General features: G+C 37.0%; 1 protein-coding gene across 15 annotated transcripts in view; it reads left to right on the forward strand.

Annotated features, from left to right (window-relative positions):
• Nucleotides 1-12,256, forward strand: part of CD99L2 (CD99 molecule like 2) — a 150,920-nt gene extending 138,664 nt beyond the window's left edge. For 4 of the 15 annotated variants that reach the window (XM_056809823.1, XM_007507285.3, XM_007507286.3 and 1 more), the window contains one exon: nucleotides 11,833-12,256. In XM_056809823.1, the coding sequence (XP_056665801.1) occupies nucleotides 11,833-11,849 (17 nt within the window). In that variant the 3' untranslated portion in view covers nucleotides 11,850-12,256. Of the gene's footprint in view, nucleotides 1-1,331; nucleotides 5,448-10,909; nucleotides 11,221-11,832 lie in introns of those variants that run through there. The other 11 variants (XR_008914779.1, XR_474689.3, XR_008914778.1 and 8 more) reach the window with 7 other exon arrangements.
• The last annotated feature ends 1,623 nt before the right edge of the window (nucleotides 12,257-13,879 follow it).

A 13,879-nucleotide genomic window follows, 5' to 3' on the forward strand; every position in this document is an offset into this window, starting at 1 on the left:
AACAAAGAAAAACCGGGTGGGGGGGGAATACTTTTGAGTCTACATTCACATAAGATAGAGGAGAGAAGAAAGATGGAGAAGGGGAAAATGGATCAAAAACCAGAATCCAACCATATGTCATTTATAAGAAACACATTTAAAAATGAGAGACACATACAAAGTAAAAATAAAGGACTGGAGCAGAATTTATCATGGTCTGGCTTGGTGCAAAAAAAGTAGAGGTAAGTAATCATGATCTCAAAGTTAAAGCTAAAGAGTTCTAATTAAAAGAGATAAGTGGGGAAAGGACATCATGTTAAAAGGTACCATAGATAATAAAGTAATATCAATATAAAATCTATATGAAACAAAAATGCTAAGCATTTACATTTCTAAAGGAAAATGTCAGTGAATGAAGAGATAGTAAAACTACAATAGTGGGGGACTTCAAGCTCCCTCTAACTGAAAAATGAATAAGTCAAGGAAATGAATAAAATCTTAAATATGCCAGATACTTGGAGAGAACTAAACAGAAATAAAAAGAAATCAGCCTTTTCCTTAGTGGTCTATAATATCTTTACAAGAATTGACCATATATTAGGGCATAAAAACTTTAGAGGTAAATGTAGAGAAATAGAAATATTAAATGCATCGTTTTCAGATCATTCTGCAATCAATTAGGAACCATGGAGATTAACAATTAATTGAATACTTTTAAAATGTCCCAATTATAAAAAATGAGTAGTTTAAAAAACAAGTCACAGAAACAATAAATATTATTAAAGAGAATAATGGAGGCGGAGTCAAGATGGCAGCTTAGAAGCAATGAAAGTTTAGACCTCTGAAAATCCTTCCCTACCAATTACAAATTAAATTGCTCCTAGGGGGCCTGAAAATCAAACCTAACAACAAGACAGAGCCAAGGAACTCTCCTGCTGGACTCAAGTTAAAAAGGTACCCCCCCCTCAGCCCCCAAAAGCCAGAATTCGAGAACATTTGGGTTTGATGGTAAGGGAGAAGGAAGGTCCCAGCACTAAGCCTCCAGTGGCAGCTGGAAACTCTGCGGGCAGAGGCGCTGGAGGAAGAAGAGTTGGTGGAAAGCTAAGATTTCATCAAATAGAGTCTGCAGTCAAATAGATCAATAAGGAGAGGACCATTCCAGTGGAAGAGGACATTTGTTGAAGAGAAGGATTCAGGGAAATTGTTGGATATTGTGCAAAGACTGAAAGACTTCTATCTAATAAGCAAAGATTTTAAAGAAAATTTTCAATGAAGAGGATCAAGTAATTGATGAACTAATATTTCTAAGGATTTGGGTAATGTATAAGGTAACATAGTATATTTTCATTAAGCATTCAACAGTACATATTACTGACATGGACTTCGGAGAAGAAGAGATTTCTTCAGACAAGATAAGAAGATGGAAAATCTGAAGTTTTGGTAGGTATATTGCATGCAACAATAACATAACAGCATATATAAAAAGTAGAGTTAATTTTAGGAGATTTTATTAAGATAGGGCTATAGTTAGATTAGGATACTGAATTACATTGCAACACATGTATCACATACCACATAGTGTGTATTATATTTAGGGTTAAAATTATATTAGTGCATAGGTAGATGTGTATATGTAAAATATGTATGTAGTTAATATATGATGCTAATTAAGTGTTTACATAGGATACTTATAAGGTTCTTTGTAAAAGTTCAGTTTCCTGTAATAAGAATAAGGTTATAAGTTAGAATTAGTTTGAGTTAAATTTTCATTTATTTTTTAATGTATTTTGCATAAGTAAGTTTGATGGATTGGTTTAATTTTTTTTGTAAAAGCTTATGCAATGTGTTAATTGGATTTAAAAAATACTTTTAAGTTTTCTATTTATGCATTACAATAGTAACAGAATTTTTCTGTATTCACTTATAAGAATAGTATTTTTATGATTTTAATGTTTTGCGTTTCTATTTTGATGGTTTTGCTTTGTAATTTTGAACTTTGTAACCTTTCAGTGTATAATTTTTCTCTTTTCTTTTCCTTGATCTAATTCCCTAGAGTAAGGTAGTGTTAGATAGGATAAGATAAGTGAGTATAGACTGTTTATTGTTTTGGGTAAGAATTTTAGTTTAGGTGGAATATAAGTTTGTTAGTGCACAAATGACAAAATATTGTCTTCAACACTATTTTGAATTTGTTCAAAGGGGGGAACTGTTATGAGCAAAGTTAAATAGATTGTGAGTTTGCAGACTGATAGCAAGGGGCAAAGTTCTGGAATTCAAGGAGAGCAGCTGCTGTTGGAGAAAGACAGTTAAGTTAAGCCAAGGGTTGTGGCTTTTCCCCTCTGGGTAGACCAGAGGAGAATTAGTTTTTCCCTGTAGATTTGACTGCTTGTTCATCACATATTACTGCTGCTTGGATTATCTTGTACCTGTTGGCCTTTGACACCTACTGAATTCCTGTACTATGACAACTAACAGCTAATCATCGCTGAGCCCTGTCAGATTTGCACACAGACATTTTACCTTTAGATTATTGTGGGTGGGTAGCATTAGCTTAGTTAAGTTTAGTAAATTTGGAGTATAAAGTAGGGAACCATTCAGAAGCAATCTCTGTGGAGAGATTTGTAGATCTGGGGAGGTATAGATATTTATAACAGAGTAACGTATAACCAAATCCCTTCCAACCTATCCTTATTGTATTATCTGTAATTTATAACCTAGAGGTAGGGGTGTGTGTGGAGAGATAGAACATATGTAGACACTTTCCTACTTTTCTTAGGATTATCATAGTGTTAATGAAACAAAGAGAAATACTGCTCTAATGTGGCCAGGTAAGGACTATGCATCCATACTGATGTGGGAGGTAATGTTTGGTGCAAAATAATGTCATGACTCGCAAGAATGAGTTGTGTTGGTGTGAATTTATGCAATGTAGGAAAATGGTGCAGAATTAGCAATTAAAATTTTTTATTTTACTTATTTTTCAGTTTCCAATCAAATATACTTGATTTTATGCATGTTGAATTTGTGTAAAATGAGATTTTAATGGATTTTGATCTGAGTTATTTGTCTTGATTTTGTATAGATTTTAAAGTTTTAATTTCCAATAATTTACCGTATCTTCTATTTTAGTTTTCCATGTTCTAATTTGTATAATTTTAAATTTTATACAATTAAGACTGTTTGCATTACTCTTCACAGTCACATCTATTCCAGTCCTAATTCTATTTTGTAATTTTTTAAATGACTTAACATTTGAGTAGTTCATGCATTTGACATTTATTGTTCTGTAATGTAAAAGATGCTGGTAGAAATCTATTTTTAGCTTGAATGGTTTTCATTTTTTGTAGCTATTTTTGTGAAACATGAAAACCATTTCCTTATAGTTTGTGCCTTTGTGTTTAGAGTGGCAAAGTTTCCTCACTAAATTTGTATCTCATCATTTACTCTATTGTTTTCCAGTACCCAATAAGTTTTATCTTGGTGGCTTTGTAGACTAATAAGATTTGGTTATATCAATCTTCCCTATTTCACTTTCCTTGGAAGCTTGCCTGTTTTTCTTTTAGTATCCTTAGAATACCATCAGAGGGGAACAATTAAGCCATCCTTTCCCCCATCTGTTTTCTATTCTATTTTTACCTGATAGTATCCTTAGCATCTGTTAGTTGATGATGGTCCACTATGGTAGAGATTTTAAAACATCCCAATTTGAAGGAAACCATAGTTCAGGGGTAATAAGATGGGGCCCCAATCTGGAACTATGCTCAAAGGGAACTAAAAGACTGCCTGCCCTTTGATCCAGCCATAGCACTGCTGGCTTTGTACCCCCAAGAGATAATAAGGAAAAAGCCCTGTACAAAAATATTCATAGCTGTGCTCTTTGTGGTGGCCAAAAATTGGCAAATGAGGAGATGCCCTCCAATTAGGGAATGGCTGAACAAATTGTGGTATATGTTGGTGATGGAATACTATTGTGCTAAAAGGAATAATGAACTGGCGGGATTCCATGTGAACTGGAACAACCTCCAGGAAGTGATGCAGAGTGAGAGGACCAAAACCTGGAGAACATTGTACACAGACTGATACACTGTGGTACAATTGAATGGCAATGCAATGATCCAGGACAATTCTGAAGGACTTATGAGAAAGAACACCATCCACATTTAGAGGAAGATCATGGGAGTAGAAACATAGAGGAAAAAGAACTGCTTGATTATATGGGTTGAGGGGATATGGCTGGGGATACAGACTCTAAAGGAACAACAACATGGAAATAGGTTCTGATCAAGGACATATGTAATACCCAGTGGAACTGTGCGTCAACTACGGGAAGGTAGAGAAGGAATAATGTTCTAAATTGACTAAATAAAATTTCAAAAACAAAAAGATAAGATGGGGTCTGAAGTCAGATAGACCAGGTTCAAAACCTTGGAAGCTAGATACTGACTATTAACAGCAATTTAGCTGAATATTTCTACATTCTCTAGCAGTAAAGTTCAGCTAGACCTAATTAAGTTTGGCAAATCCTGTACTGTTTCTCTTATCCTTGCACACCTGTGAAAGATGTAATCTTGTGAATGTTTGGAATTCATTTTTCTGTAATGTGAAAAGTGATGATAGCAATGTGTCTAGAGCTAAGTGCTTCCCCCTTTTTTGTGGAACAGAGGGCCCCTTTCTTTGCAGTTTGTGCATTTGGCAGATCAAGGCTGTGGTGGCTTAGTGCACTTCTTTCTTATCTAATGTCCTCATTGACTATTGTTTTTCTGTATCAGCCAAGTTTCATCACAGTAGTGTCTTAGGTAATATTTAAAAACAGTAGAGTAAATGTAGAATTGTGGAATTACTTGAGATTTGCTTGTAACAAGGTGTGTGCCTGCCTGTCCTACTTTGTTTGGAAGTTTGCCTTTCTTTTTCATAATGTCTCTAGAATAGTCCCCTCATGTTTTTTTCTATCATTCATTTTCCTGATGGCATCCTTAATACCTGAACATCCTCAGTAGAGTATTAGAGGGAACAATTAAGGCAACTCTTACCTTATCTATTTTCTATCATCCGTTTCTTCAATGGCGTCCTTATAGTAGTAAGAAGCCATAGCTCAGTGGTAACAAGACGGGGCTCCAAGTCAATCAGAACTGAGTTTCAATCTGCAGAAGGCAGCTGCCACAATGGAACGCCAACCATGTCTCATATTTATTCTCCATGTCCTAGTAATAAATTTCAATTTGATATAATTAAGAGCATTGCTGTGATAATATCCCATTGATGTTATGCAGAATTATATTTTTTCACTTTTCCTCCATATCTGTGAATGACAAGATCATATTAAATTTGTTAGATCTTGTATGTGGAATGTATTATATAATGTGACAGTAATCTGTTTTTAGGTATGATGATTTTCATTTGTTCACAGCAATATCTGTGGAATGGAGAGACCATTTCCTTGTAGATAAATTGTGATTTGATTCTGTGAAGGTGTTTATTTTCTTACTTTTTTTAGAAGGTTCACTTGGGTTTTTTTAGTATGCTTGGAATTATTAACACACACACACACATGTTACTGATGTATCCTTAACACCTTGTCATCAAGTTTCACTTCAGGTGGAGATTGATGTTGGTCTTTGGCAACAAACCAACAAAAAATGAGAAGAAAAAAAGGAGCCTACCTCATCTGACATTGATTCTTAATACTCTGAACAGAAATAGAAATTTACCCTGTTAACTTGCATTCTTTCTGTTTTCAAGTTCTTTGAGGTTTGCTTCAAAGGAAACAAGCTCTACCTCTCTCCTATTTGCTTATACTTAGAAATATGCCTTGCTATCTCCCACTGTCTTCAGAATACTATCAGAAGCAACAGTTCAACCTCTCTTACCCTACACATTTCCCCGATGGCCTCCTTCAATCCCCGTATTTCTGAGTTGATAAAGACTGTAGCCTTCTCTCCTACCTGAGGAAGCTGTGTCTGAGTGGGTAAAACACCGGGACCTGGAAGCTGAAGGAGGAGAGTTTCAGATCCTCTAGAAGGAAGAATTATTTTCCAAGATTCTTCTGCAAGATAATAATAGATAACTCATTAAAAATTTATTAATTCAAGAAGAGCAAGATGAAGAAAACCAAATCCAAAAAAGGAAAAACAGAAAAGAATAGGAAACATTATAAAAGCAATTGATCTGGAAAACAAATCAAGGAGAGGCAATATAAGAATTCTTAGACTACCTGAATATTATGATCAGAAAAAGATTTTGGACACAGCTTCCTCTAGGCTAAGAGATTTTTCTAAGACCCTGCAGCAAGATATAATAAAATATTTGAGGCTGGTTTACCTCTAACAAGCTCCTTCTCACTCCAACTTTCTTATACTTAGAAGTTGCATTCTACTCAATTTCTTCTTTCAAATCTCATCATTTCTTAGGTGATGGAGATTGCAGCCTACTCTCAACCTAGAGGAAGCTGTGGCTAAGTGGGTAAAACACTGGGCCTGGTAGCTGAAAGAGGAGATATAATAAAAGCAACACAAGGAAATTAGGAAAGGTTGAGTAGAGGCTACTAGGTTAGAATGCAAGTTACTCATTAAAAATATGATAAATTATAATAAATAATGCATTAAATAATAACTCATTAGAATCAGAATTAGGCAAAGGGAAGCTTGTTTTATAGGACCAGATATCAAAATACCATCTCAGTGGAATAGTTTGAAATCTGTTTCTAACAAGCTCCATCTCTGGCCTACTTGCTGATACTTTGAAATCTGCCTCTCTTTTCTCCCACTCTCTTCACAATACTATCAGAGACAACACTTCAGCTGTCTCTTGCCCCATCTGTTCTATCACACATTTCCCTGATGGTCTCCTTTCAATCCAATTGTTTCTTGGGTGATGGAGATTGTAGCCTCTTTCAACCCAGAGAAAGCTGTGGCTGAGTGGGCAAAGCACCGAGTCTGCTAGCAGAAAGACTAGAGCTCATATCCCCCTAGAGGAGAAGAACAACTTTCTAAGGAAAGTTCTTTAGGAAGATATGATCAATACAATAAAATTAGGAAAGAAAGGTCAACCAATTAGAAAAAGAGGTCCCAAAGCTCACCAAAGAAAACCACTCATAATAATAGATAAATCTTTAAAAATCAGTATTGGAAAGCTAAAACTTCTTAATTCAGGAAGACTAAAAGAAAACCAAAACCAAAAGAGGAAAAATAGAAAAGAATAGGAAATTAGTTATTTATTATTATAAGTTTCTTTGGTGAGTTCTAAGTATAGGAAAGTAAGACAGAGATGGAGCTTTTAAGAAGCAAACTAAATTATGGACAGACTAAGAAAGAAGTATGCAAGTGACTTGAAAACAGTAGAGGAATTGAGTAGAGGCTATGGGAGGCTAGAATGCAAGTTACTAAGGCAGTACTCAAGTTACTCTGAAGAGTATGAAGAAGGATATAGGGCTGGATACAAGTTACACTTACTTGGCAGAAGTTGAAAGAATCCATTTACCAACACCTGTAAGAGACCCCCAACTGGAAAATGTACAGGAACATTAGGGCTAAGTTGTTTAACTCCCAGTTTAAGGTCAAAAGACTACAAACAACTAGAAACAATTTAAATACTATGCAGCTACATTCAAAATAACATAAGAGATGGCTTAAGTGTTCCCTTCCATAGTATTCTGAGGATGATGGGAGAAATAGAGGCAAGAAGAAATCCAATTGCTCTTCCCCAGGACATCCTTTAGAAAAAGAATAGCTTGGGGGCAGCTGGGTAGCTCAGTGGATTGAGAACCAGGCCTAGAGACAGGAGGTCCTAGGTTCAAAATTGGCCTCAGACACTTCCCAGTTGTGTGACCCTGGGCAAGTCACTTGACCCCCATTGCCTAGCCCTTACCACTCTTCTCCTTGGAGCCAATATTGGCTCCAAGACAGAAGGTAAGGGTTTAAAAGAAAAAGAATAGCTCTCATATTCCCTCTTGATTATTGTTTAGCCCAAACACAATAAATTGCCTCCACCTAAAACCATCAACAAACATAATGGGCATTAGCTAGAAGCCTACCCAATAAAATCATGATACCCATTATCACCCCTACTCTTCAATATTGTACTACGAATACTAGCTGTAGCAATAAAAGAAGAAACTCAAGGAAATAGAATCTAAGCAATGAGGAAATAAAGCTATCATTCTTTGCTGATGATACTGCATATGATACAATTTTCTGTTTTCAAGTAACTTTCTCATTTATTTCTAACTAGCTCCGTTTCCTACTTGCCTACATTTAGAAGTTTCCATTGCTATTCCATCATTTTCAGAGTACTACCAGAGGCAATATTTCAAATGTCTCTTACCCATCTTTTCTATCATACATTTTTCTGTGTTCCTCCTTTCATTCTCTATCATTTCGCAGTTGGTAGAAATTGTAGCCTCCTCTCATCCCAGAGAAAGCCGTGGTTCAGTGGGTAAAATGGGCCTGCTACCTGAAAAACAGTTCAAATCCCCTAGAAAAAATAATTATTTTCCAAGACAGCAAGATACAATGAAAGCAATACAAGAAACTTAGGAAAAAAAGATCAACCAGTTATAAAAAGAAATCTCAAAACTAACCAGGAAAAACCATTCATTAAAATATGATAGTGCATAATAAATAATAATGACATTAAAAGTTAGAGTTGGGCAAAGGGAAGCTGGCAACTTCTTTTACTCTGTTGTTTTCCAGTACTAGATCATTTTCATAATCCTGTCTTAGTGGAATAATTTGAATCTGGTTCTAACAAGCTCCATCTCTGTCCTTTCCTATACTTAGAAGTCTACCTCTGTTTCTCACCCATATTCAGAATACTGTAGAGGGAACACCACAATCATCTTACATCATCTCTTTTCAATCACATTTTCCAGATGCCCTCCTTAACTTCTTTTAATGCCCATAATATCTCAGTTTATGGAGATTGCAGTGGTTCAGTGGGTAAAATATGGGGCTTGCTATCTGAACAATGAAAGTTTGAATCCCCTAGAAAGAAGAATTTTACAAGACTCTTCAGCAAGATAAAACAAAAGCAAATTGGAAGAGACTATGAAACAGTATCACAAAATCAAATAACCTGGGAAATAGATGGAGGAAGTATGACAATTCTTGGAGTACTTGAACTTTATGATAAAAAATAAAGTTTAGGCAGTATAGTAAGAGAAATTATGAAAGAAAATTGCCATGAAGTTTTGAAAATAGAAGATAGCAATTATATACTGGTGAATTTTCCTGTTGGGGTCTATTCTAAGTTTTGTAACTCCCAGGTTAAGGAGAAAATACTATAAGCAACTAGAAAGAAACAATTTAAATACTGTGGAGCTACAATCAGAATAACACAAGAGGTGACTTACATGTTCCTTTCTATAGTATTCTGATTCTGGTAGGTGGAAGAAAGGCAAGAAGAAGTCTAATCCCTTTTCTCCATGACATCCTGTAGAGGACAGCTTTCAGGTTCCCTCTTAATTCTTCTTTGGCCTAAACAGGATAAATTGCCTCTATCTAAAACCATTAGCAAACATTATCTACTGTAATAGGGATAAGCTAGAAGCCTACCCAATAAAATCAGGATGCCCATTATCACCACTACTATTCAATACTATGCTAGAAAAGCTAGCTGTAGCAGTAAGAGAAGCAGAAACTTGAGGAACTGGAATGGGCAATGAGGAAATAAAGCTAGCACTCTGCAGGTGTTATGATTATATATTTAGAGAATCCTAGAGATCAACCAAAAAAACTAATTGAAACAATTAACTTTGGGCATGTGGCAGGACATAAAACATACCCACATCAAACATTAGCATTTCTTAATTCTACCAATAAAGCCCAACAGCCAAGATATAGAGAAATTCCATTCAAAAACAACTGTTGAAAGTATAAAACACCAGGGAGTCTACCTGCCATGACAAACTCAAGAACCATATGAACACATATATGAAATCCTTTTCACACAAGTAAAGATCTAAATAATAGGGATAATATTAATTGCTCATAAAGTTCTTATAAATGACAGCTCTACCTAAATTAACCTATTCCGTGCCATACCAGAGAATCCAAAATTATTTCATAGAGCCAGAAAAAAACTAATAAAATTCATCTGGAAGGTCAAAAGATCTCTCCCTCTTCTCTATCTTCATATTCCCATCTATTCTCTCTCTTTTGTCTGCTATCTCTTTTATCTTCCTTATCACTCCATCTGTTCCTCATCTCATTTTTCTTTTTCTTTTTTAATTAATTTATTTAGTCAATTTAGAACATTATTCCTTGGTTACAAGAATCATATTTCCCTCTCTCCCCTCACCCCACCCTTCCCACAGCCAACATGCAATTTCATTGGATGTTACTTGTGTCCTTGATCAGACCCTATTTCCATGTTGTTGGTGTTTACATTAGGATGTTCATTTAGAGTCTACATCCCCAACCATATCACCTCAACCCATGTATTCAGGCAGTTGTTTTTCTTCATCTCAATTTTCTACACTCACTATCTCATCTCTCTTCCTGTTTCCTCTTCCCTCCTCCCCTCTCTCTCATATCTGTCTCTTCTCATTATGTTTCCCTGCTTCCCTTCTGTCTCTTCTATCTCTCCTCTATTTCTATTATACTCTCAACTCTTCTTTTCTCTTCTCTACTTTATCTCCATAGTCTATTTTGTCTCTCCTCTTTCTATCTTCCCTCTTTATCACTATTCTCTGTCTTCCCTCTATTCTCTGTCTTCCCTCTTTTGTATTATCTCCTCTTTTCATTCACTATCTTCTCTCTATATTCATCTCCCCAGATCCAGAGAAGATAGAATATACTTACAGGATAACTTACTTAACTCTTATTTGTCTTCCCACCCACGTCCTACCTCACTGTTAAAGGAGGAGAGGGGGAGAGACAGAAAAGAGAGACAAGAGAGAGATATCCCCATGACTCCTTTCTCCTCACCATTCTAGCAAAAAGGAGAGAAGAGAGAAGAGAAAGGTCTTCACTGTTCATTCTTTCAAGGACGTGAGAGGAGAAGGGAGAAGTAGAGGTGAATGGTGAGGGGGCGGGAAAAAAAGAGGAAACAGAAGAGAAAGGAGAAGAGACATGAGTGGATGAATTCTAACTTAACAGCTCCCTCAGCCTTCTCCTCTGACCTGGTCATCCATTCAGCTCTTTCAAGTCATAAAACCCTCCTGGAGTATGGCCACCAAGAAGACAAAGAGTGGCCACACTATGCAAGGAGAACCACAGCACAAAGTCCCAGGGCAAGCTAAGTACGGTATTTCTTTTTTATTTTTAAAACCCTTACTATCTGTCTTAGAATCAATATTGGTATCAGTACTGATTCCAAGGCAGAAGAGTGGTCAGGGCTAGGCAGTGGGGGTTAAATGACTTGCCCAGGGTCACACAGCTGGGAAGTGTCTGAGGCCAGATTTGAACTAAGACCTCCCCTCTGTTGGTCTGGCTTTCAATCCACTGAGCTACCCAGCTTCCCCCTAAGAACAGTATTTCTAGAGGGCAGGTTGATCCAAAGATCCCCAAGTGATAGGGTTTGAGGACAGAAAGGCCCATAAGTCTATAAAGACCATTTTGCACAGAGAAGGCATGTAATGAACATTTTTGAGCACAGTAAAATTGGAATAGCTATACAACGAGGCCTCAACTCCTGGAAACATGGAATCAGTCATGATCCCTGAGGGCAGGCACATCTGTAAGTATGATGGATGCTTGCCTGTGTTTAGTGTCCATATACTGAGCTTGCAAACCCTCAAGTATTAGGTTCTCCATATGAGCCAGATCGACCAATGGAACCAGCAAGATGGTGTAGAAATCTTTTTTCTTACTCCTGAAACTAACACATCTGTTTTCTGTGTGTTCCTTTACTACACAGATGCCAGCGTGCAGTAGAGAGGCAGTCGGGAACCTGTTGTAAGCTCACTACCCAGACATCTTTGCTAAAGTTTTGCTCTGCTCCCAGATGCCATTCACCGTGGTTGCTGGCTGACCTTTGTCCATAACAAAGTACCTGAAGCAAGCAGCCTAAACTGGATTAAATCAGCCTTGTGGTCCGCCATTGCTTCCAAAAATCCTGAAAAATCCTGCTTCTGTGTTCCGCCTCTCCCTGCAAGAGACTGAAAATCTTTCCTCCCCAACTCCTCCCAAGACTACCCCCCCTCCTTCTTTTGGTCTGTAAGCTGAAATGATACTGATCTTCCTTAAGGTGTAAGCCCTGCCCCGTTGTACCCTCTCCTTTGGCCCTCCCTGACCTGCATGTCCAACCATTTCCCTTTTAATAAAGAATCCTTTAAACTCAATCAAGGCACCTTAATATTTGGGGGATGGACGGGTTTTCATGGTTCAGAGTGGAGGAAGAGACTTTTTCTTTGGTTCTCGTGACCTCTCCAAAAAAAGCAACTTTATCTGTCTCCATGGCCTTGGCCACGAAGACCCGAACAGGCTTAAAACTAGATGAGTTGGCAACTGTTCTTTCTGCCTTCCTCCCAAGCCCAAAGAAGTAAGCAGCAAAAATATGCTACTCAGGCCAAGTGATGGCATTTTCTGCTTCTGGACCAGAGAACTAAGGGAATGGGGGCAGGACATGTGGCAGAGGCCCAGCTAGAGCCAGTTCTGTCACAGCAAAAAACCAGCATCAAAAACTGTTTAGAAGCGAGAACCCAGAAGAGCACTTCAAACACTGTTCATTCTCTGAGACTGAAAGGCTAAAGCAAGAACCAAAGAAAGGTCTAGAATCACTAGAAAGGGAAGAGAAATAATGAAGAAAACAAGGGATGGAAATTCTGAAGACAAACAACAAACTGAAGAGGAGAGGAAGCTGGATTCTCCTTGACCATTTCTCAATAGTTTAGGGCACCACTGCAGAAATGGACCAGAAATGGGGCATGAAAACCTCACAAACAAGTGCAGGAATATTTAATGTACTCTTTTCAGACCATAATGCAATAAAAATTGCATTCAATAAAGGACCTTTGATGTCTGGGTTAAAAAGTCTTTGGAAATTTGATACTTTAATCCTAAAGAATGAGGGGAGTCAAAAAAACAAATCACAAAAACAGTAATTTCATTACAGATAATTACAGCAATGAGACAACAGACCAGAATTAGTTGGATGTGCTCAAAGCAGTATTTTGTGGGAAAATTTATATATAAATGCTTACCTCAATTAAAAAAGAAAAGAATAAATTAATGAATTAGGAATGCAACTTAACAAACCTAAAAAATCCCCCAACTTCCCAATTAAACACCAATGTAGAAGTGAAAAATCAAAGGAAAGATGAATAACAATAAAGTTTAAAAACTGAGTAAAACTAGGAGTTGATTTTATGACAAAACTAATAAAATAGTTAAACCATTGGTTGATTTGATTTTTTAAACAATGAAGAGGTCAAATGCACAAGTAATTAAGTTGAAGCAATTTTTAAGCGCTAGTTTGCCCAACTACCATGCCAATAAAACCAGCAATTCTAAATGAAGTGGTGAACATTTAAACATATGGATATAGACAGCTAGAGAGAGCCTGGATTAATAGAAGAAGCACTGGAATACTTGAAGATATCTTAAGGATGAGAAATGGAATGAGCCATCAATGAAAAAAACCAGGATCAAATGGATTTACAAGTGGATTCAACCAAACATTGAAAAACCAATTCGTTCTAATACTATAAAAAGTATTTGAAAAAATCAGCAAGGCAAGACTCCTCTTGGATACCTTCTATGATGCAAATATGGTTTGGATCCTGATAAACGGGAAGGCAAAACTAGACCAGTGATGGCGAACCTTTTAGAGGCAAAGTGCTAGGCCCCACCCCCACCCCAATTTCCAGACCAAGTGACATGACTGCCCTTCCCCCCCCCCCCCACATGCTGGGTATGCCCCCTTTCCCCAAATGGGAGGGAGAAAGCAATCCCATTGAGCTGCT

Source organism: Monodelphis domestica, chromosome X (assembly GCF_027887165.1).
Source record: "Monodelphis domestica isolate mMonDom1 chromosome X, mMonDom1.pri, whole genome shotgun sequence".
Classification (NCBI taxonomy): domain Eukaryota; kingdom Metazoa; phylum Chordata; class Mammalia; order Didelphimorphia; family Didelphidae; genus Monodelphis; species Monodelphis domestica.